Below are 20268 nucleotides of genomic sequence, written 5' to 3'. Positions count from 1 at the left end.
TTTGAGAGGGAGGAGGAAAGCCAAGGTGCCACCAGCCTCAGAACCGGACTGCTCTCCATGGCCCTGCACCTGCACTGGGGGTTGTGCCTGGTTATACTGGGCAGGGCTCTGCTGGTGCTTGGCTGGCATCACTGCCTGCTGGGGGAAAGGCACAGAAAAATTCCCCCCACCTTTTTTTTTTTTTCTCCCACCCCCCCCGCCCAAACATGGCCAGAACAGAAAAGCTGCTGTTTAAGGGCCACACTTCAGCACCACCTCCTATCCCGTCCCCTTGTCTGCATACCCCTGCCCTCAGATAGCTGGGATGGGAATAACACTCCCGAGGATGACTTCAGGGGGTGCCCGAGAAAGAAGGTATCTTCCCATCTTCAAATTATCAGAAGAAGAGGATCCCACCGAGGTCAGGACTCATTCTCAGGACTGAGAAACAGAGCACAAGTCAGACACCGCACCTCCTGCCTCCCACCCCATGCTGTACCCACGGGACAACTTTGTCACTGCTGTCGCAGCTTGGTATCCCTCACGTAGACCTGGTTCTCCAAGACCCAGAGGGATGCAAGGTCCATGCTTAACCTCAACTCTGAACTTCAGTGCACGTCACTAAGCTGTTCCCTGCAGCCTACAGATAAGAGATGCTAAGGAAACGTCCCTGACACACTAATAGCCACATGAAAGCCACTGCCAAGAGATGAAGCTGGCAGGCTAAACTCTGGCCTTTCAGCCATTAATTGTGAGCTGTTCTTTAGGATAATTCTTGTCCTGTTAGATCTACCCTGTTAGTGAATCACTACTGCTCCTGAAACGACAGGAAAGATAAGGTTTGGAGCTTTTTTAACAGCTCCTCTTCTGACATCCTTTTTAACTATGCCCATTTGTACGTTTGCTTTGTTGTACAACATCTAAACTGTCACAGGTCCAGATCTCCCAGCGGTGCCTTGCAATCCCCGGCTTGTATAAACTCATCTAGCCGCACCAGCCCGAGGGAGACCTTCCCAGCAGAACCTGCTGAGATCTTGCCCGTTACTGCCCTGCAGAAAGGGAGCAACACCAGACTAGTAAGCGATTTCATAGGGATCTGTTCTGGCATCTGTTGTCCTGTCTTTGTACATCCTGTGGTAACTCTCCAATCCCACACCTCGATGTCGTATATGGGTACTACAGGGGGCTCCTAGCACTGCACCTTGTAGCATCATTTCCTGAGCTTTCAGAGCCTGGTGGGACATTCCTTAATGTATCTTCTCAGACGGATCCTCTCTGACCCCAAAGCACAGCGTAGCACAAGGTCTGTAACATCAGGAAAAGGCAGTGCTGCGCTGAGATCTGCTTCCAGGCGCCATTTTCAACTGAAACGTACTGGAGTGACATTTATCTCCCTGAATGCCATGGAGAAGAAACTCGTTATCCAGCCTTAACAATGAGAACGACAGGAAGAGACTTTCTATATTTACACTAGTACTGCTCTGACTCTCCAGCCTACTTGTCACGCTGGCTGGGAGGCCACTTCTTTCCTGCTGGGGTTGCTGGAGCCACTGAGCTCACCTGGGACCTCGGGGCAGGTACCTGGGCAACTGCTCACAGCACAAGCAGCAGGGAACCCACTGTCACACAGTGCAGTCCCCAGCACTGGCTGGAAGAACCGCTCCTGGCACACCATGGCCTCATCACACAGCGAGAAAGAACGTGGGAGTTCTGCTCTCGGGCTGCAAGGGAACGTGCTGACCTGGTCAAGAGGGGGGAACACTTGGATTCTGAGTGGGGGATACAAGCTTGGGGCACTACAGTCCAGATACTGGAGGGCTGGGCTGCCATTCCCTGGGACACAGCAGAACTGCATGCAGCCGAGGGATGGGAAATGCAAACACCTGTATTTGGGGTGGAAGAATCCCTGGCAGTACAGGCTGGTGGGCACAAAAGCCTTTCTACGGAAAGGGAGCTTAGAGGCTGCGGCACAGGACATACAGGGAGATGCTGGGATAAAGGGCTTTGCACAGCCTGGAGGAGGACAGAGCAAGGCTGGTATTACCCGATCTTACTTCTCGTGTTGTGTGCACACCCGATCGAACTCTGACACTGGTCTTGCTTTGAGCGCCGTGTTTGCTCAGATGATCTCCAGAGGTCCCTTCCAAAGTTATTCTGAGTTTCTCTTCTCCATCAGCCCGATTCCATTTCACATAGCCCCCAAATTTCTCATATTTCCTATACATCTGTGCATATATGCAAACAGATGGTAGACAGACAGGCATTGGAGGAACTCAACCTCTAAGAAAGTTCCCAATGAAGAATTCATTATGACATTTTGCTGAACACTTAAAGCCAAAAAAAATAAAAAGAGCAGAAACACAGGAACTTCAGAGTATTTAAAAAGAAATCTGAAGGAAAGTGGGGGTGACCTAATTAGAATAAAACACTGCTTATACTCAAAGATTTAAATCATCAGTTTGAAATTTCAAACTGGCTTTCAAAAGTTCGTAACGAAATGGAAGAGATGCCTTTGGCTGACATGGGAAATCTTACCAGCTTTTGATCTCTGCAGACACACACAATCCAGTTATTCAGAATTGTACTTTCTTGTGTAGTTTGAAATAAAGCTTTCGTAACGCTTCCCATCCCTTTGTTGCAAATCAGGACTGAAACATTCAATTGCTGAACTTCAGCATAAAAATCGTATCAAGCAGGATTCAACACACGCTGGATCACCCAACAGAATAGCTGGCAAGGACATTGCCAAGAGATGCCAGACACGACTGGGTATCTGTTTTGGTGGTGACGACTAGATCTGGAAATCCCAGAGGGAAACTGTACAGGGATTTACAAGGTCCTGCCTACGTATTTCCACAGTGACAAGCAGCAGCCTGCTTGAATAGCATCCTGGAAGCCTGTTTCAACAGCCTTGCCAGGCTTTGGTAGGAGCCTCTTGGACCCTCACGCTTCCCAGGAGAAAGAGCAAAGAGCCTTCTCTTGACCCCTGTTTTCCTGGGGAAGAAACTGAAGCAACTCAGGTGCACTAAGGCAGACGGTCTTTGCTGCGTTCTGGACCTCAGCTCCTGCACCAAGACCTCTGGGACCAAGCAACTCGGAGCTAACTACCAGCCAGCTGAACTGGTTTCCTTGCAGGTGCAGTGTCAAAAAGGCACTACCCTCTCCAGTTCAGCAAACTGGAAAAACAGTGACTGTCTTCTGAGACCAACAGGAACAGTACAGGCTGTCCACGACACAGCACACATCGGGCGCTTGACCAGGAGACTGCCCAAATACCACGTGCTTGTGGCCTCCCAAGGAACGTGTATATTTGGCCAACAGGGCCACATACCCATTTCAGAAGGTACTGAAGATCAAGGAGCTTGCCGGTAGCTACTACAAAGTGCTAGAGCACTTTCCAGGAGATCTGAGAGAGACAAAGCTCTACAAGAGGCTCCCAACCCACGCACCAGGTATTTGCTGCACCTTTGGCCTGTGCCCCCGCTGTAAGGCATTCCTCTTTGGGGCTGTAGTGCAGTTTTGAAGCTGCTGCCAGCTCATCTCCACTTAACAGCTCATTCTAATGAGGAATATTTGATCCCAGGGACCAGATCAAACCTACTGGAAAACCAGGTTCTGGACCCCACAGGGTTTTTGTCAGGGTCTCAATACCAATTGCTTTGATCTATCATCTCTGATTGCACTTGCTACTCGAGACAAACTGCTGATAAATTCTTAAATGTCTCTTCCACCAGCTCAGAGCTTGCCCGTTTCTTAACACTGCCCTTGGTCTGCAGGAACTGAGCTCCTAGAGCTGTCGTCTGCCCCGCAGGATCTTCCACAGCCCAAGGGCAGTCCAGCTGCCTTCTTACAATTGCTCTTTCAGTCTAACAGAATCAGCCTTGCACGACTGTGCACTGAAGACACCGTTGCACTATAAAACTCCACTCTGCAGCTTGCAGAGTTTAAGCAGAGGTTGCGCCATGCTTCAAACACTATAATCAACAGCAAACCCCACGTGCCCTGCCCATCTCCAGCCACGGCAGCAGCACGGCAGCTCACATGCTCTGGTTCCTTTTTGTCGCTGTTTCCCAACTATATTGTCACACCACAGTGTTTTGCGCAAAAAGAGATGAGCTCCCTACCTCTGCGTGCTGATGCAGTAGCGGGCCACCCGGTTACCAACGTTGCGAACCAGCAGCGTTTTCTGGGTGCTGTACTTGACGGGACAGGCTGAGAAGTTCACCTGGTCGGGGAAGTCCAGGATAGCTCGGGCACCTATAGCTCGGATAGGCACAACAAACTTCTCCCTTTCTGTGATGCAGATGAGCTCGTGGAAATAATCCTGCAGGGAAAGAAACAATCTCAGCACAATGCTTTTAGCACCATTCCCACGGCAGAAGAAAAACTGCTGTTTTCTAGGACTGTTGCAGTAGCATTCAATAACGTAATAATAGTACCTTTTACCTTCATGACCTTTCATTCCAGTAGCAGGACTTGCACAGGGTTGTTAACTTGCAAAGAAGAAACAAGCCCACTGATTCACCCGCTTTCGCAGCAAGCTGGCAGCACCACAATTACCTGATGCTTTGATTCCGAGGCACCAAAACAGAGTCGCTTCACGCAAGGGATCACAGCACTAATGGAACCTGCTTCAATCGCCACCGCAGACTACTGGAAGCACCACTGAGAACCCAGCTGTGCCACAGCACTAACTCCAATGCCAGCAACGCGGCGACCTCGTTGAAGCTCGGCAGGGGATGCTCAGGTACACTTTCAAAAGGACTTCACCACATACGTGAGCAACGGTCAGTCGCTGGGGAAATGCTTCACAAGCTGGACACGGTAATTGCTGCGATGCCAGGCGAGTGTAGGGCACAGCTGTATTTCTCACCCCCTCCCACAGCCTTACAGGGCCAAGGCTGGGGACACGCACCCTTCAAAAGCCATCTGACCCATCTCCCCACACCAGAACCGGCTCAGCTCTGCACCCAAAGTGTCCCTCCAGATGTTTCACAGGTACTTCAAAGCACTAACAACTCCACCCCTGCCCTCAGCAGCCTACGCCAGCTCTGCACTGCAATTCAAGAGAGTTCTTCTCTGCCTAATCTCAGTTTCCCTTTACATCTCACCCCAGCCCCAGGGGACACAGAGACAGCTCTGGCTGATGCCTTAATCGAACCCCTCTGTAAGGTCTGTTCTACAGGAGTAAGTGACGGCGTGCCTGGTTAGCACACCCACCCCAGGCAGGCGGCATCGGGAGCTGCACACGGGGGACACTCAGACACCCCACCAGAGCAAAGCCGGCTGTGCAGTCCCAGCCACTGCCTTCTGCAGAACAGAGCCAGGCAATCCCCCCCCCATCCCGGCTGCCTGGCGTTTAGCAGCAGGAAGGCAAATCAAATTACCAAAAGCATTTTACTGTAGGGATGAGCAGATCAGACTCCAGATGGATGGCAGGCACCGCTGGCTGCGCTGCAAGTACCACCTTGCCCCCATTGAAATCAGTGAGGAAACTGTTGCCCCAGGGCCAGGAGCCATTGCCCCCAGCAGGCTCTTATCGACGAGCTGATCAAAGCTCTGCTTCTCATCAGTCACTGGCTGCCCTGATTTTTGCCCCGGTGCTTTTAACTCATTTGATATTCTTGTAATTGTTGAAGCAGGAAGCGCTTTGATTTAGGAACCGCACACAGCGGCAAACTCCCTTCAGCAGAACTGATCCGGATTCCTCCACGGCTGGGATTTCCTGCTCCCATCCCCTCCTGGAAGGGCCCTAAGGCAGCCAGCCCAGGCACAGACACGTACCCAGTGCTCCAACACAACAGCTGACACCCAGCGCCTCACCCACCACCCAGCGCCTCGCCCACCGCTAAGGTTGCCAAAACAGATGCTGCCCCATCCAAGGCACAAAGAATAAAGAAGGATCTCTTTTTCTAGACATCTCAAACAGTCACCCTACAAACTGCACAAGGGCTTTTGCTTCTCCTATTTGGAAGGTAAAATACTAGCAAGGGAACTGCAGCAAGCAACCTGCAGGATTTAACATCATATTGCAGGCAAGGGTTTCATCTTCAGCAAGTCTTTGTGAATTAAGCAAATTTGTACTCAATCGTGCAGCCCAAGCCCTCTAAAATAAAAGCTATGGGCAGCCCATATGACTTTAAAGCACCCATTATCTCCCGGGTACTTCACCTCCCAGACTGTTCAGATGCTCAGAAACTGCATTAGCAAATGGAGAGTGCCATTTGCTTTTGCTGTTGTTGTTATTTCGGCCACACTACTGTAACAAAGGCAAATCCAATTGAAAGCTACCTGCCTTAGTCAGTCTTGGCATGCCACATTTACTTATCTCTCTCTTCCAGATGCCAGGTAGACAGAGGAGGATGCAAGTACAGATCAGCAGGAGGATAAAAAAAAAAAAAAGGAACTTCAACAACTGGAGGTATTTGAGGGAAGTAAAAGGAAGTAATTGTCAAGTCGTTGTCATTGCTAAGGAGCAAATAGATGACAGCAAGGTAATTAAGAGCCCAAGAAATAAATCCCCCCCTCCCCCAAAAGCAAGCACTGGCAGCCTTCCCAGCTCCCTTGCTGGTGAGGGCCACTGGGACCACCTGCACAGCAACGCACAAGGAAAGGGAATTCTTTCTCCAGGGACCTGAGGGCAAGGCTAAAGCAGCAAGGGTTTGGTTTCACAGAGACAACCACGAGCTTGGGAGAGAAAGCTGCCTCTCGCCATTCCTGCAGATGCACATTATGCTCCAAGCCCCCTCTCCAGGGACACCGTGGGACATGGCATCCCGTGCAAGGCTTGACTCAGCCCTTCAGAGCGGGCTGACCCTTCAGCCACGCTCTACCACCCCACCAAAGTGGGACCTTGCACCAGGCTGAATGCAGCGTCAGCCCAAACAGGGGGAAAGCCAAGGCAGAGGGGTGCTAGGCAGAAGCTGGCTGCTTGTGTCGCTGTGGACCCATGGTCCCTTAAGCTTTTGAAAGCTGAATTGCCCCCCTGGGGCGGGGAACGGGTTGCAGTCTCTCCTGCAGCACTGCCTCGTGCTACCGGGACACTAACTCTGCTACACGCTTGCTTACAGCCTGGGCAACTGCTGAGACCAGTTCAAAATCTCGTTCTGCTTCGCAACTGCAAACCCTTAGCAGACTGTTTAAGACCAGCTTTCTAAATAAACATGCCTGGATGACAGAGGGGCTGCAACCCATCTATGCTCTAAAGTTTGTTGTGTTTAGACACAGCTTCAGGCTACAGATTTTCATGAAAACATGACTTCATCCTTCATACAACTCCCCTCTCCATTGCAAGGATGACAGACAGTTGTACGATGGTTCCCCTTCTCTCACACCCCTGTGACAAGCAGGAAGTTACAAGCTCTGGCCTTCCAGGTATCACCACTGGCATCTGAACTGGCACCCGCTGGAACTGAAGCAGCTGCTCATCTCTGATGTTGTTTCAGGCTCTCTGCAAACTCAGGGGCTAACGGTAATACTGCCACAGCGATATCAACCTTAGCTGCCCACAACACCACACTCGGATGTCAGATTTCCTGCATAACCCATCCTAAATCCTGCACTGAATTCCTTGCAGCAGACGACTTGCACAGAAAAGATCCTTGTAGCATGAGGTCACACGGCAAGCCAAGCAGGGAAAGCTCCCGCTGAAACCCTGATATCAAAGGCTGGAAAATAAGGGCCATGACAAGAGAGGAGGGACCGGAGGATGAAGATCCAGTCGCAGGAGAAGGGGGTGCCCCTGCGCCTGCCCCCCTCACCTGCCGGTTCGCAGCACTCTGAAATGAGTCGCTTAGCTCCAGGTTCGTTTGGCACCGGGCCATTTGCCTTGGTCTTCTGCCCCTTTCCTCCCCACACGAGCCATCTGGAAAGCATACTTGGAATAGCTTCTGGGCGCTACAAAGCATCTAACAGGGCTGCGCTGAATTGTAAAGGACTTCACTTCACCAATGCAGTAACTCGCTGTCCTGTCGTATTTCATATTAATCAATGTGCATTAATTCAGTCTCCACCGAGCACCAGTAACGAATTTCACAAACCTCACAGACTGAGCTGGCATTGCCGGAAAATAATGTATGGCTACAGTGAAAAGAGCAAGAGGACAACACAGAATAAGCTGTGCTATGTTTTTATGTGCTTCTTACTGCCTTCTTCCTTTACAATAAACTATTAATAAGCCTGAAGGACACACAAATGGAAGTGTTTCTGTCTGTTGTTTATCTGCCAGTCAGTGCCACAATGGTTCCCAGTTCAGCAGAGACTGTCAGACCGTAATGCAAGGACACGCAGGAATGTGGGCTGGCACGAGAACACCCACGCTGTACAACTGGAGCCACAAAACAGAAACGTGCAAATCAGAAGCAGCAAGAGTAACTAAGTGGAAACGCTGCCCAGCAGAAAAAGTAGCAGTTCATTCATAACACAAGTGCCAATAAACCAACAGACACGTCAGCTGTTTATTTATTTTCTGACAGTCCAATCACGTGGCACATTCCCAAATGACTGCCAGACAGCAGGAAACTGTTCATTTTCCAAGAAAGGGCTACGTGGCACACAGCATTTCAGCCACCAACAGCTCACATGGCCCTAGTACTTACGGCTTGGCCACAACTGTACTCCTTTCAATCAGGAGTGACTTCACTGAAGTCAGACTTACCCCAGGGAAGAACAGATTCAAAGCAAGAGAATTATACAAACCAACTCCCCATCAGAAGACCCGCATCCCAGTTCACTGGGTTACCCACAGTCCCTGTGGATCGTGCAGCATCAGGGATGTAGGGGTTGTTCAAAGGCAGCACTCCTGAGCCTTCCACAACTAACACAGATACTCTGCAGGCAAGCAACTGCAAGCCCAGCGCAGGTGGCTTTACGGAACCATTTCCCAAAGCCTGCCTCTTGGCCAAGGGCTTTGCAAGGTGCTCTGCACATCCTGACCATGCTACTGATGCATTTCTAGCTGAGCGACAGCACTGCGGGACTTTGCTGACTCACACTCCATCAAGTACGACACAAAAAGTCTGATTTGTACAAAATTCTGGTTCTGCTGTACAATCCCCATGTGCTCCTCACCAAGCAGCCCACATCCCTCCCCCAATGCCCTGCAAGGAGCACAAAACCCAGTTCGGCAGAAACCGCCAGGGTGTCGCTGAAGCTGTGCAGAGGACCTTGCTGGCACAGCTCCCTAATGCCACACACTCACCAGTTCAAGGGCAAGACAAGGGACAAAGTACTGGACATGAGTGCTCCTGGGGGTTCTCTCACCCTACTTCTATTTGGGGTGATGTTCATCTGTTGCTCTGCTGCTTCTCTCTAGTTGAAGAGCAGCAATTTGCCCTTCATGGGAACCAATTTACTTCCACACCCAAAATGAATGCTAATTCATACTAATAAATCACATTTTAAAGGAAGCAGCGTCCTCTGCAAAGCCTACCTCGGTGAGGTTAAGCTCTTATGTCACTTGGGCAGTATGGAGAACTGCCCTAGGCCAACATCATTTTTACCTTCCATACGAATGACGTAAAACCATTTCTCAGTCCCTCCCCAAAGCAACAGATCATTTCACAAGCTCAGGGAGCCAGGGACCGCAGGGCATTTCCTCTTTAGTTTGCTACAGCCACGCTGTTTGAGGATAGGACAGGGCATTAAACTAAATCTAAGCAGCGAACGCAAGATGAGGGAACAGCTGTGCCCAAAGGGATCCTGCGCCTCTGGCCTGGCGCAGAAGCATCAGCTGGCTCAGAGCGACCCCCTAACCTCGCCTCGCCCACACAGTCACACAAAGAACCCTGCCAAGAGGTAGCAGAGTGCTGCTGGAAAGAGTCAGCCTGTCTGTATTCCCCTGCGATGCTTCCTCCCTTCCATGCCATGTGCTAAACCCTTCTGCATTAACAAGCCTCCAGACAACACTGTCACCCCTTCACATCACGGCACAGTGCAAGGCTTGCCAGAGCCACAGCACCGATGTTCCAACCTGCAAGCAAAAGCATGGCACATGGGGCAGGGAATAGGTGCCAGCTGACACAGCAGCCACAGCCACATGCACGCAGGCACAGCCACACCAGCGTGACTGCCCAAAGGCTCCGGGGTAAGTGTCTGCCTGCAGATTCTACCTGCCCCTTCAATGCCTGGGTGTGCTCCAGATGTCTCTGTCATCTGCAGCACACCGACCCCCTGCTGATTAAAGACATCTAGAGCTCAGTGCGGCTGTGCCAGGCTGGCTCCCCGCCACGAGCACAGCGCATCTTCTCCCCTAGCATCACAGCTGGAGCACAGGCAGGCAAGTATCCTCAGGGGCAGCACAGCGGCAAGGCTGGAACACAGAGGCTATGAAAAAGCATCACCTTCGCTCCAGCCCAGGGTGAGGAAGGGAACTGGTTGCCAGATGGGAAAGAGGAAAGCTCTCTGCATCTATTCACTCCTCTAGTCTTTTCCATCATAATTAAGCCCCTAACACTGAGTAGAGAGGTGGGATGGCTAAACATCAACACTCCTCCTGGCCATTTTCCTACTGTCACACGTGCACCTTCCCCTGCAAATGCCCAGGAAAGCACAGGGAGGGAACGCACAGCCCGTCAGTCCCTGCTGCGGTGGCATCGCATGGCGCTGCCAGCCAGGCTGCCTGACCACAGCCTAGAGCAAACCTTGCAGCACGGCACGGGTTATAACCAGTGCGCAAGGAAAGTGCCGGCTTCAGACAGAACGTTCCGCTGTCTCACTGCTGTGTCCAACGTGATACACATTCCAGTGACTCCAGTTTTCAAAGGTGGTGGTCCTCACTCTGATCAGGCTCAACTTCGCGTCCTCCAAACAACAGGTCAATTTTAAATAGGCTTTTGTATTTATAATTATCAGAGCAAACCCATAACCATACAGCAACGGACAGATATTAGCAGTGCCGCAAAACCCACAGCAGACGCCCCGTTCTGAACCCAGCCCCGCAGCTTCGCCTCCCGCTGAAGGCACCTGTCTCTTGGGACCTCCAGTCTCACCTTGTTCTCATTGGGGGTGAAAACGATGTGGAAAGTCACAAGCATGCCAGGCGGTACTTTGCGGCACACGGCATGGTGGCTGATCAACTTGAAATAAGGTGACCTCTCCAAGGTGACCTTCAGCAGCTGAGGAACCTGCAGAAAAGGTAAGAAAGTATGATTTTGCAGCTCGTGGAAACAGGAGGAGAAGAGACCTGCCGACAGCCTTCCTTAACCACCTTTCCAAAGCACTTTTAGCTCTGGAGGTACGTGCACATAATACACAAGAGTCAACATTAATCCCTTCTGCCTGGGCAAAACAGCTCACGGCCAGAGGCAGCAGGGCAATGAAGGAAGGGCCAAGCAGGGAAGACACCAGCAGCACCGAGATATAATATCTGAATCAAGCCACCCGTGTATTCAACAAGCCCAAAGAACCTGCCGGCTTCTGCCCGTACACATCCAGGCAGTCATGCCCCTAGAAGGGGACTGTGTTATCTGAAGGCCAAACAGTACGTGTTAATCCTGGGGGAAGGAAGAAATGCACTTTAACGTGCTGCGTTTGAGCGGGGCACTCAAGCTGCGGTGCTACAGTCATGCGGGCAGACCAGCAAGAGGAGGAGACCACACATACTGTGGCCTCACTGGGAATAAAAGCAGGCCTGAAGAGCAAAAGGAGGACCATGGGAAGACAAAGAGACAACCCCACAAACTGAGGATGGCTAGGAAAATTCACAGGGAGCTGTAAAGAAGCAAGGGAGAAGCACAATACGCTACAAGGAAAGGCTGATGCAGAGGATGAGAGCCAGCAACTTGACAAAGTGATGGAAAGCCAGGCGACCCCCCCCCCAGGCTGTGCCTATCAACTATGGGCTCCAAAGGCATCTTCTGCCTCGAGATACATGACCGGCACTGACTGGCGCTGGAGTCTCGGTTTTAAAAGCCAACCTCTGCTCTCTGGAGGCTCCTGCTGCCTGTGACCGTAGCCAGGCAGCTGCCAGCGCAGGCAAGCCAGATCCCCGGGGACCCCTGCCCACCCCCAGCAGTCCCTGCAGGCACCCTGCTGCACGGTTCTGCCCTCTGGGACACCACCAGCACACAGACAGCACACAGGCATTTCTCAAGCACATTGAGAGCGACGCCTGAGCACCAAATCTCAACGTCTAAAGCAGGTGATTTGGACTGACGGGCAGCTTCACTGACAAACAACAAACCCACAGGAGGCTTGGAAAAAATGGAGGCTCGTTCTGCACCACCCACCCGAGCCTGGTAACCCGTGGCCAAGGCAGTCCTGAACTCTCCAAACGCCCTTGGAACCCAGCAGGGTCCTGGGGCAGCGGGTTCCAGGAGCCAGTTTCACAGCGCCGCACGCAAGCAGTTTGGTCACCAAGTCCCTTAGGAGAGGAGCACGTGTGGCTAAGACCTTCAGCAAAAGCCACCCGGAACACCTGAGGGTGCTGAGGAACAGCCTGAAGACAGAAAAGCAAGTGTACAACACAGGTAAGAGCAGTAAGTATATAGCCAAGCACTTCTGTAGTTGCACGATTACAGAGCCTCTATTTGGAATATATTTTGCTGTCAGCTGGATTTTTAGGGGGCAAACAACTTCAGGCTGCCGTGCAGTATAAGATTCAGAAGAATCTGGGAAACCAGCGCGAAAACTCTGAGACAGAGCACAACACTGCTCTGCTCTCCTCCAGGACATCGCCAAAAGCCAACAAAATTAGAATAGAACACTCTCTCAGGATTATCATCTCTACCTTTCTGTATTTAGAACATACCAAGGATTTTCCTTGGAGCTGATCTTACTTTTACACCCACGCTCTCCAATGGTTGAGGTCTTACCGGCTTCAAAACTAGTTCGGTTTGGAAAAAAACCCACATTCACACATTGCCTCCCCCTTTACAGGGCACGTAAATCCCAAGGCGCAGCTGGACAAGTTTATTATTCCTTACTGGGAAGGGCAGAAATGTTATGCAGATGTTCTTTTCCACCCGAGGAAGCATGAACAGAGCAAATCAACTGTTTGCCTGTTGGCTGGTACTTGGCAAAGATAACCATTTTGAAGTGCTGCATGGATAATGGAGCAGCTGAAGCCAAAAGACTCAGTGGGAACGAAGCAGAGAGTAGGAAGAGAGAAACTGAGGCACATTTTAATTGGGGAAGAAGATACCTACAGCAAGGGGTGCCCAAAACCCAGTGTAGACCACACCAGTGGCATTCCCTGGGTGCAGGCACCCATGCCACATCTTATCCACGTTCCCAAGTTAAATGCCAGACCAGGAATGGTGCAGTACTCTCCAGGAATAACTGAGGGACCGCACACGCATCCTTCCTAGCCAAAGGGTCTTCCCTTTTCGCCCACATCCCTGTCAAAACCTGTTCTCTCAGGAGATTCTTGGACTTCTCCCGCTGTCCTTCCACCCGCAATACACCTTGGCAGCTTTTTTTTTGTTGTCCACCTGTTTGTCCCCCCCAGCAGGTAAATCTGGAAATCTGGGGGGAATTCACCGGCTCTTGCGCACACTTCCATCTTCCCATCCCACCCTCCCCTCACGCATACCTCTTATTCTTCATTACAGAAGAGTACCCTTAATTACACCTCTCTTCCTGACCTTTCTCTGCTGCCAGTGCACTTACTGCTACAGATCAAGAGAAACCCTTGCGTGTAGGAAAGTGTGCAGGGAGAGAACACCGAGCTCAGCTCCTTTCCTCCCTCTGCCTTCTCCCACCAGCTTGCTCTTGGCACATGCCTCATTCCAGCAAATATTTCCCCAACTGAAATTCAAAAGGTCTCAACTTCCCTCTTTACAGTGGAACAAAACTGCTGACATTTTCCAACTTTTCCATTTGCAACTTTCTGGGGAAATCTCAAAATGATCAGGTTTTTCAAGCAAAGGTGGAGACCTCCGAGGGCACTGGACTCTGAACGTGCTGTGGCTCTCCAAAGGGAAAACAGAGCATCACGTTGCCTCAGAAAAACCTGAGCAGAACCCAATTAAGCTTAGCAGGAGCCTGAAGCGGCACCTAAAGGCCTCCCACTGCTTCTGCTACATCAGTCTGTTTCCACTGCTGTTTCAAAACACCTTTCCTGAAGCGCTGTTACCACTAATTATAACTTACTCCAGCACAAAGTGGAGAAGACCCCACCCCGAGCTCTGACAGCCCGTTCAGCTCTCTGTGCAGCTCACCCAGAGGCAGAGGTGCCCTGTGGAAACCAAGATTAACCACGGAGCCACCAGGACGCGGTGCACACTCGAGGGAAAGCACGAGGGCAGGGAAGAACTGTACAGCCCTCAACATTCCCAGCCGTGCAGGGCTTCCACGGGGAAAGGTGCTGACTAGAAAAGCTCCTTTCAGCTAGGCACTACCAACACACAGCCAAAACCAGGGCAAGAAACCTCAGCATGGCAAGATTTCCACCATCTTGCAAAATAAAGGTGGCGAGACCTTTTACTCCGGATGCGCTGTGCTGCAGCAGGTGACTGGCTGTGCTGTGCACCGCGCGGACAACACTGCTCTCCAGTTCCAGCACAGGGTTAAACTTCCACATCCCAGCACTTACCTTGTCCTCGTTCCTCAGAATCAGTGGCACTTCATAGACCTCGTAGGGGACGTAGCTCTGGAATACCACCTCTGACGGGAAAGGCTGGAACGAGTGCTGTCTCGGGGAAGGTGCCGAGAACTGCAGATGCAAAACAGAGTTTCAGCCGCTGGGAGAAAGATTCATCAATCAGAGAATACTACATCGGTCCCCAGTGAAGTACAGTCTCCCGGTGAGTACGCCTGCCCAGCTCACGCCAGGGGAACGGCAGCTCACCCACCTGTGCTCTGAGCAGATCAAAACTTTCTGGGCCACACCGAGCAGGCTCAAGCGAGCAGCTCTCTTGCTGGCCGTTTCTCCAGGTTTCCTGCTCCAAAAGGCAAGGCAGCGCTTACCTCCGGCAGAGCGCTGGGCTAACAGTCACACAGCTCCAGAGCACTTACTGCGAGAGCCGTAAGCACTCGTGCAGCAAGTGAAAGCCAAGAATTTACAGGAGACTCCATGGGAAACAGTCTGGGGATTATCTTTACCCTGAGACAGTGACCAAGTCCAACCCATCCTCAAATCTCTTTTTTGATACACAGCCTAGAAACCATGAGGAAGAGAAGACAGGCCAAAAAGGAACACCGCCGTTAAGAAAGCAACAGATGAGGTGATAAGGTTCAGCTCCTTCCCCAGCACTACCGCGCAACTTGAGTAAGGCTGGACTTGGCATCTCCTTTTCCCATGAGCTCTCAACGGATGCTTCATTGCAGTCCATTATTGCCATGTCAGTTAGTACCACCACCGAAGCGTGCCTGACGACACACAGAAACAGCAAACGCTTACAGCGCAGAGGCATTACTTGGAGAAAATCCCTCCCTGCTTTGTCTCCCCCCTTCCAGCTGAACTCTTCGCACTCACAAGACACAGGCACATCTCCTGCTTCTGCACAGGAGTCAGGGTCGTGCTGAAGCCAGGAGCCACAGCACCCGGCCAGTTCTGTGCGTGCTCGTCCGAGGCGTTCCCAACCTCACACGCTGTCTAGGGCAATCCCCAACCAATTTGTTACAGGTCTCTTGCTGGCACTTTTCCACTCAACAGCCTACCTCAGTCATCTACCCCTTTGGAACGTGCGTTATACTAAGCAGATGTGTAACAAGAGCAGCTTTCAACATACGTGTAAGCAAACACTGATCCAGAGAAAGCACACCCGCTCCCCTCTGCCCAGCGCCATTCCCCTGTGTACCTGGCAGCCTGCAAAATCTAACACCCTGTAAGGGTCCCACTCGTCGTTCCAACCCAAAGCATTCATGCAATTGCTTGAGCTACACCTTGAGTAGTTACCGTAGGCCCTCAGCCCCCAAAGGCCAACGCAGCCACCATTGAGGGCATCCAACGACCCCAAGCGTTTGACAGAGACTACACCCAACCAAGGGCTGCCTATTTCAGCAGGAGGGTGGGAAATTGCAAGCTTGCATCCTTGTGTCCCGCCCCAGCCTTCCTCCAGTATCATGCTTTAGCCACAGAAGCTCGTCTCCAGCAAAAGCCACCAACTTCAGCAGAGGTGCTTTATATGGGCTTAGTGCAGGCCAGGACTTCAACAGCTCACTGGGGGAAAACGTTTCACCTTTCCCCCAGCAGAAGGAACTCCACCACCACCAGCAGCAGTTTGAAACGACAACAGGACTTAGTCACCAAAGTATTTAGATAAGCTGGAGGCAAGCCTGTCACAAGCATCGGCCCACTTCAAATGTCACGTCAAACAGCAAGGAAAAGGGCAAGAAAAGGCTACCTTTTGACGGGAGGCTTCGCTCACGTCGAGAAGCTGGGTAATCTGGGGCCGCCGCATGTCCCGAGTGCTGGCCAGCCTCTGCTTGGTGCTAAGAGTCATCTCCTTCAGGAAGGCAGAGGGAGTCAGCTGAAATGCAAAACACCAGCAAGAGCTACAGAACTGCCTTCATTCAGAAAGGCTTTTCTTGTTCAAGAGCCACTGATGAATAATTTGTGATCACAGCCACTAGGATAGTCCTGGAAGTCCCATAATTACCCGCTGAAATATTTAACATCAGTAAATTAATGATAGAGAGCGGAATACACATGCTCCAACCAAGTGGCTCTGTCCCATTAGCTTCTCCTTTGTGATTTGATGTGACATGTTGGGGGATTTGGCTCTTCGGGCATTTGTTTCCTCTTCAGATTTGCTGGATTGAGCCGGTGACCTTCGAAGAAGGTCGGGAGGAGTTACCAGCAACCCCCTAACTCCATCCTTGCACAACGCTTACAACCACCACACGCGTGGAGACGTCACTGCTGGGTGAGTCAGAGGAAAGCAGAGAAGCAGTGTTGTGCCAAGACCGAGGTGGAGAGGAATGGCTCCAAGTTTTAGTTATCTCTTTTGAATTAGCACTTGTTTTCTCTGTTCTGGCCTCCGAGACCCCTCCACAGAAGTATGCAGAGAGACCTCCTCGACAGAGCCTCAGCGCCAGGTCGCCTTCAGCCAGGTGAGCTCTGGTCAGCAAAGGACGTCTGAGGATGGGAAGGAGGAATTGCCCTGACTCCGCTGCTGCCTGCAGCGCTGGGTCTGTGCTCCACACGGGATACGGGACAGAACAACTGGTCTGGAACCTGTTCCATCTGGGACCAGCCATGCCTCTCAAAGCCTTTGGGCAGAGTTTGAGCAGCCCACCACATGCCCAGCTGCCTGGAGGGCAGGTATGGTCAGAGCAGCGCTGGCAAGCATCCCGACGTGACAAAACATTGCTGCCCACACAAAGGGGACAGAACGAAGCACACGCTCACGCTTCAGCTATTCCGGTGCAATGCCCGGCACGTCCATTTAAATTGGCTCCGGTGGCACATCCAGACAGACCCTGGGCTTGCCCTGAAGCAGCACACAGTCCATCCCCTACTGCACCATGATCGCCACCTCCGACAGAAGCATGGCAGCAGAGAGACGGGGAGGTGGTGTCCAGCTTCACAGCGCGGCCAGACAACAGGAGGGGCAGGTAGAGGAAGGACGCGGGGGCAGTTTCCAGCCTTACACGGCTCCTACCTGGCCGCAGCAGGTACTTACAGTTGCAGGCTTCTCTGTCCCTCTGGCTAGCTTCGGATTACGAGGCACTACCACTTGCCTCGGGAATCCACCAGCCATCCTGGAGGACCCTGTGAACGAGCAGGGCTTTCCAGTGGCCATGCCTCAGTTGACCTGCAAGGAACAACAACAGGACTTTGAAAATCCAGAATCCCCTTCATGGCAGACCCAAAGGAGACAGCTGTGTCTCCAGGCTGTAGCATCCTTCATAACTGGACAGCAGGCGGCCTCCCCACCCTGTCTCATCATTAGACCATGTTGAAGCAGAAGAGTGAAGATTGATAGAAGTAAAACCCCACAACAAACATTCCCTGAGCCAAAACAGCCTTTCACAAGCCACACGCACACATCAGAGCCTGCTGGCATTTCTCACCTTCTCCTCCCAGCTTCCATCTATTTTGGAACTATTTACTGGAATTTTTATCCAAATCTCGATTCATACCCAAACTGTCCTTTATTACTCTTCAAAAGTTTTTCGGTGGGAACAAAAGGGAAATGTCACTTCACTGCTTCATTTTGCAAAAGCAGCTGACCCAATGCGACTCTGCGCCTGACCCTACTAAGCGCTCAGATTATTAGGAACAACCTTAAAGCCGGGGATCGCTGCTGCCCCGAGCATCAAAATCAGACCGCTCTCCTACTTTGCAAACCAAATGCCCACCCTTTGTGCAAGGAGGTTGGTGATGGTTTTAACTAATGGAGCACAGAGCTCAGTACTCTGATTATCAACTATGGTTTCTCAAAGCTAATTTGGTTAAGTTGCAAAAATGATCCAGCAAATAGGACTCCTTCCAGGCATGAAATTGCCACAGTGACCAAGAACCTTTCTCCATGGAGAACGAGGGCCCCTTTTTTCACTTATTAACACCCAAACTCAAGGCTCCCTACAGGCGTTCGATGCTGTAACAGCAGAAAGAAAAGCATGAAACCATTCAAGCTGCATGAGCAATTAGCTCAAATATAAACGCAACGTATGTGAAAGCAGGGCCACTTATAGGCTATCCTCATGGCAGCTCTTCTCCAGCATCCTCATCCTGCAGGCTGCATGGGTCAACAGGTCCATGGGCCGTTCTTTTTCTACCACCAGCCTGCTGACGACCTCTCCATCTGCATCTCAAAAAGTGCGGGTGCAAGAAAGGGAAAGAGGAGAAAACACCCCCAGAAAGCGGGTCTCAAGCATCGACAAAAATCAAAGAGAGGTCTGTACAGCACTTACTAAGCACTACTTTGGACTAGAAATCATTTCCCCTCCCTTTCTGGCTAACTGGACCAAGGGACGGATGGATTTGCCCACTTCTTATTTTATGGGACTTGAAAGACCCAGCTCTACCCTAACACTTTTTGACATCCCGAAATTCAGCAAAAACTCACAGATCCCAGCTTCAGGTAAATTCATCCAGACACTGCAGACAAGCTACTCATTTCTTTAAGGAGTACAGAAAAACCTCCACGCTGACTTACAAAGCAAGAACTTAATTCCTACTTTGCTTGCCTGGGGAGGACCCCAAGCATATCAACGCAAAAGAGAACAGGCAAATCACCGTGTTGCCACAGCTCCAACAATGCCTTTGGGGTGTCCTCTGTTGTTGCACCTGGTGAGTAGCCACCTAATGAGCTTGTTCCAATTAACCGTGCACACATCTACACACACGCCAGCCGAGGACATCCAACTTACAAGGCCATCTCGGCTGCCAGGGAGCTTCACGCATTTTCAGCGCAGCATACGGCATAAACAAACGCTTCCCATGAGACTCACGGCCACAAGCAAACCAAATCAGCACATCTGCTCGGCAGGGAACCAGGAACCCTCCGCTGGGAAACCAGCATACATCATCTGGAGCTTTACAGTCCGGTCAGGGAAGATAAAAGCTGGCTCTCCAGCCAGCTAGCTTGTGGCAGCTCACTGCAACACGTGTCCCACATGTTGTCCAGACACAAATCTGAGCAGGAACTGCAGAGCTCAGATATGACACCCCGGTGCGCTCCAGGCTCCAAGACAGACGCGCTCTAAAGAAAGGGAACCGGACGCTGGGTGATGCTTCCTGCCTCAGAAGGCAGAACTCCAAGACAGACGTCAAGGTGAGACCCATCAGGGCTCTCATGCTTGGCCTCAGATGCACTCACAGGGCTGCCACCACGTGCTCCTGCCCACCGCTCCCCCACCTCAGAAGCAATGCCAGAGCCTCCCCGGCTCGGCACAGAAGTGACTCCTGCCTGCTGCAGGCAAGCAGCACAGCTGGAGCCAGGCTTCACACTCAGAGTGTTACCGAAATCTCGGAATGAAGAACTTATCGACACCAATGTGATGTAGATAAGCAGACACTTCTTTATTAACGGCCGGGTGCGTGAGCGAGTCCTCTCACCATCAACACACACCAGGTCCCAAAATCAGATTCCATATAGAGAACTTATTCATACATATTCATTAAATATTCATGCATAATCATAACATTTCCCGTAGATCATTAGCATACTCTCCTCCTATATCCGATTCTGCGCAGTAAAGCTTAGAAAGGTCTAGAAATGGGTCTGGGGTACCATTTGGGTAGGTGGTATGTGAGTCGGTGGTCGCGATCTCCCCCTGCCGGAATTACCTTTTACTAAAGTTCACGGTTTCTTGGCAGGCACCTACAAGCTGTTCCAGTCGACTCTCCCCAGTTCCCATTCATCTCATATTCTGACATTTCAATACACCTCTGCGTAC

General features: G+C 51.4%; 1 protein-coding gene across 1 annotated transcript in view; it reads right to left on the bottom strand.

Moving 5' to 3' along the window:
- LOC121081922 (hydrocephalus-inducing protein-like) overlaps positions 1-17672 on the bottom strand; it is an 88949-nt gene extending 71277 nt beyond the window's left edge. The window contains exons 1-5 of the mRNA XM_040581275.1: positions 17547-17672; positions 16266-16391; positions 14513-14632; positions 10968-11102; positions 4104-4303 (exon numbers count right to left, since the gene is read on the bottom strand). Coding sequence (XP_040437209.1) covers positions 4104-4303; positions 10968-11102; positions 14513-14632; positions 16266-16391; positions 17547-17666 — 701 coding nt within the window. The 5' untranslated portion in view covers positions 17667-17672. The remainder of the gene's footprint in view (positions 1-4103; positions 4304-10967; positions 11103-14512; positions 14633-16265; positions 16392-17546) is intronic.
- Positions 17673-20268: the final 2596 nt, after the last annotated feature.

Source organism: Falco naumanni, assembly GCF_017639655.2.
Source record: "Falco naumanni isolate bFalNau1 chromosome 21 unlocalized genomic scaffold, bFalNau1.pat SUPER_21_unloc_1, whole genome shotgun sequence".
In the NCBI taxonomy this organism is placed as follows: domain Eukaryota; kingdom Metazoa; phylum Chordata; class Aves; order Falconiformes; family Falconidae; genus Falco; species Falco naumanni.
The sequence above is the reverse complement of the archived record's forward strand: the minus strand, read 5'-3'. Positions and strand labels throughout refer to the sequence as shown.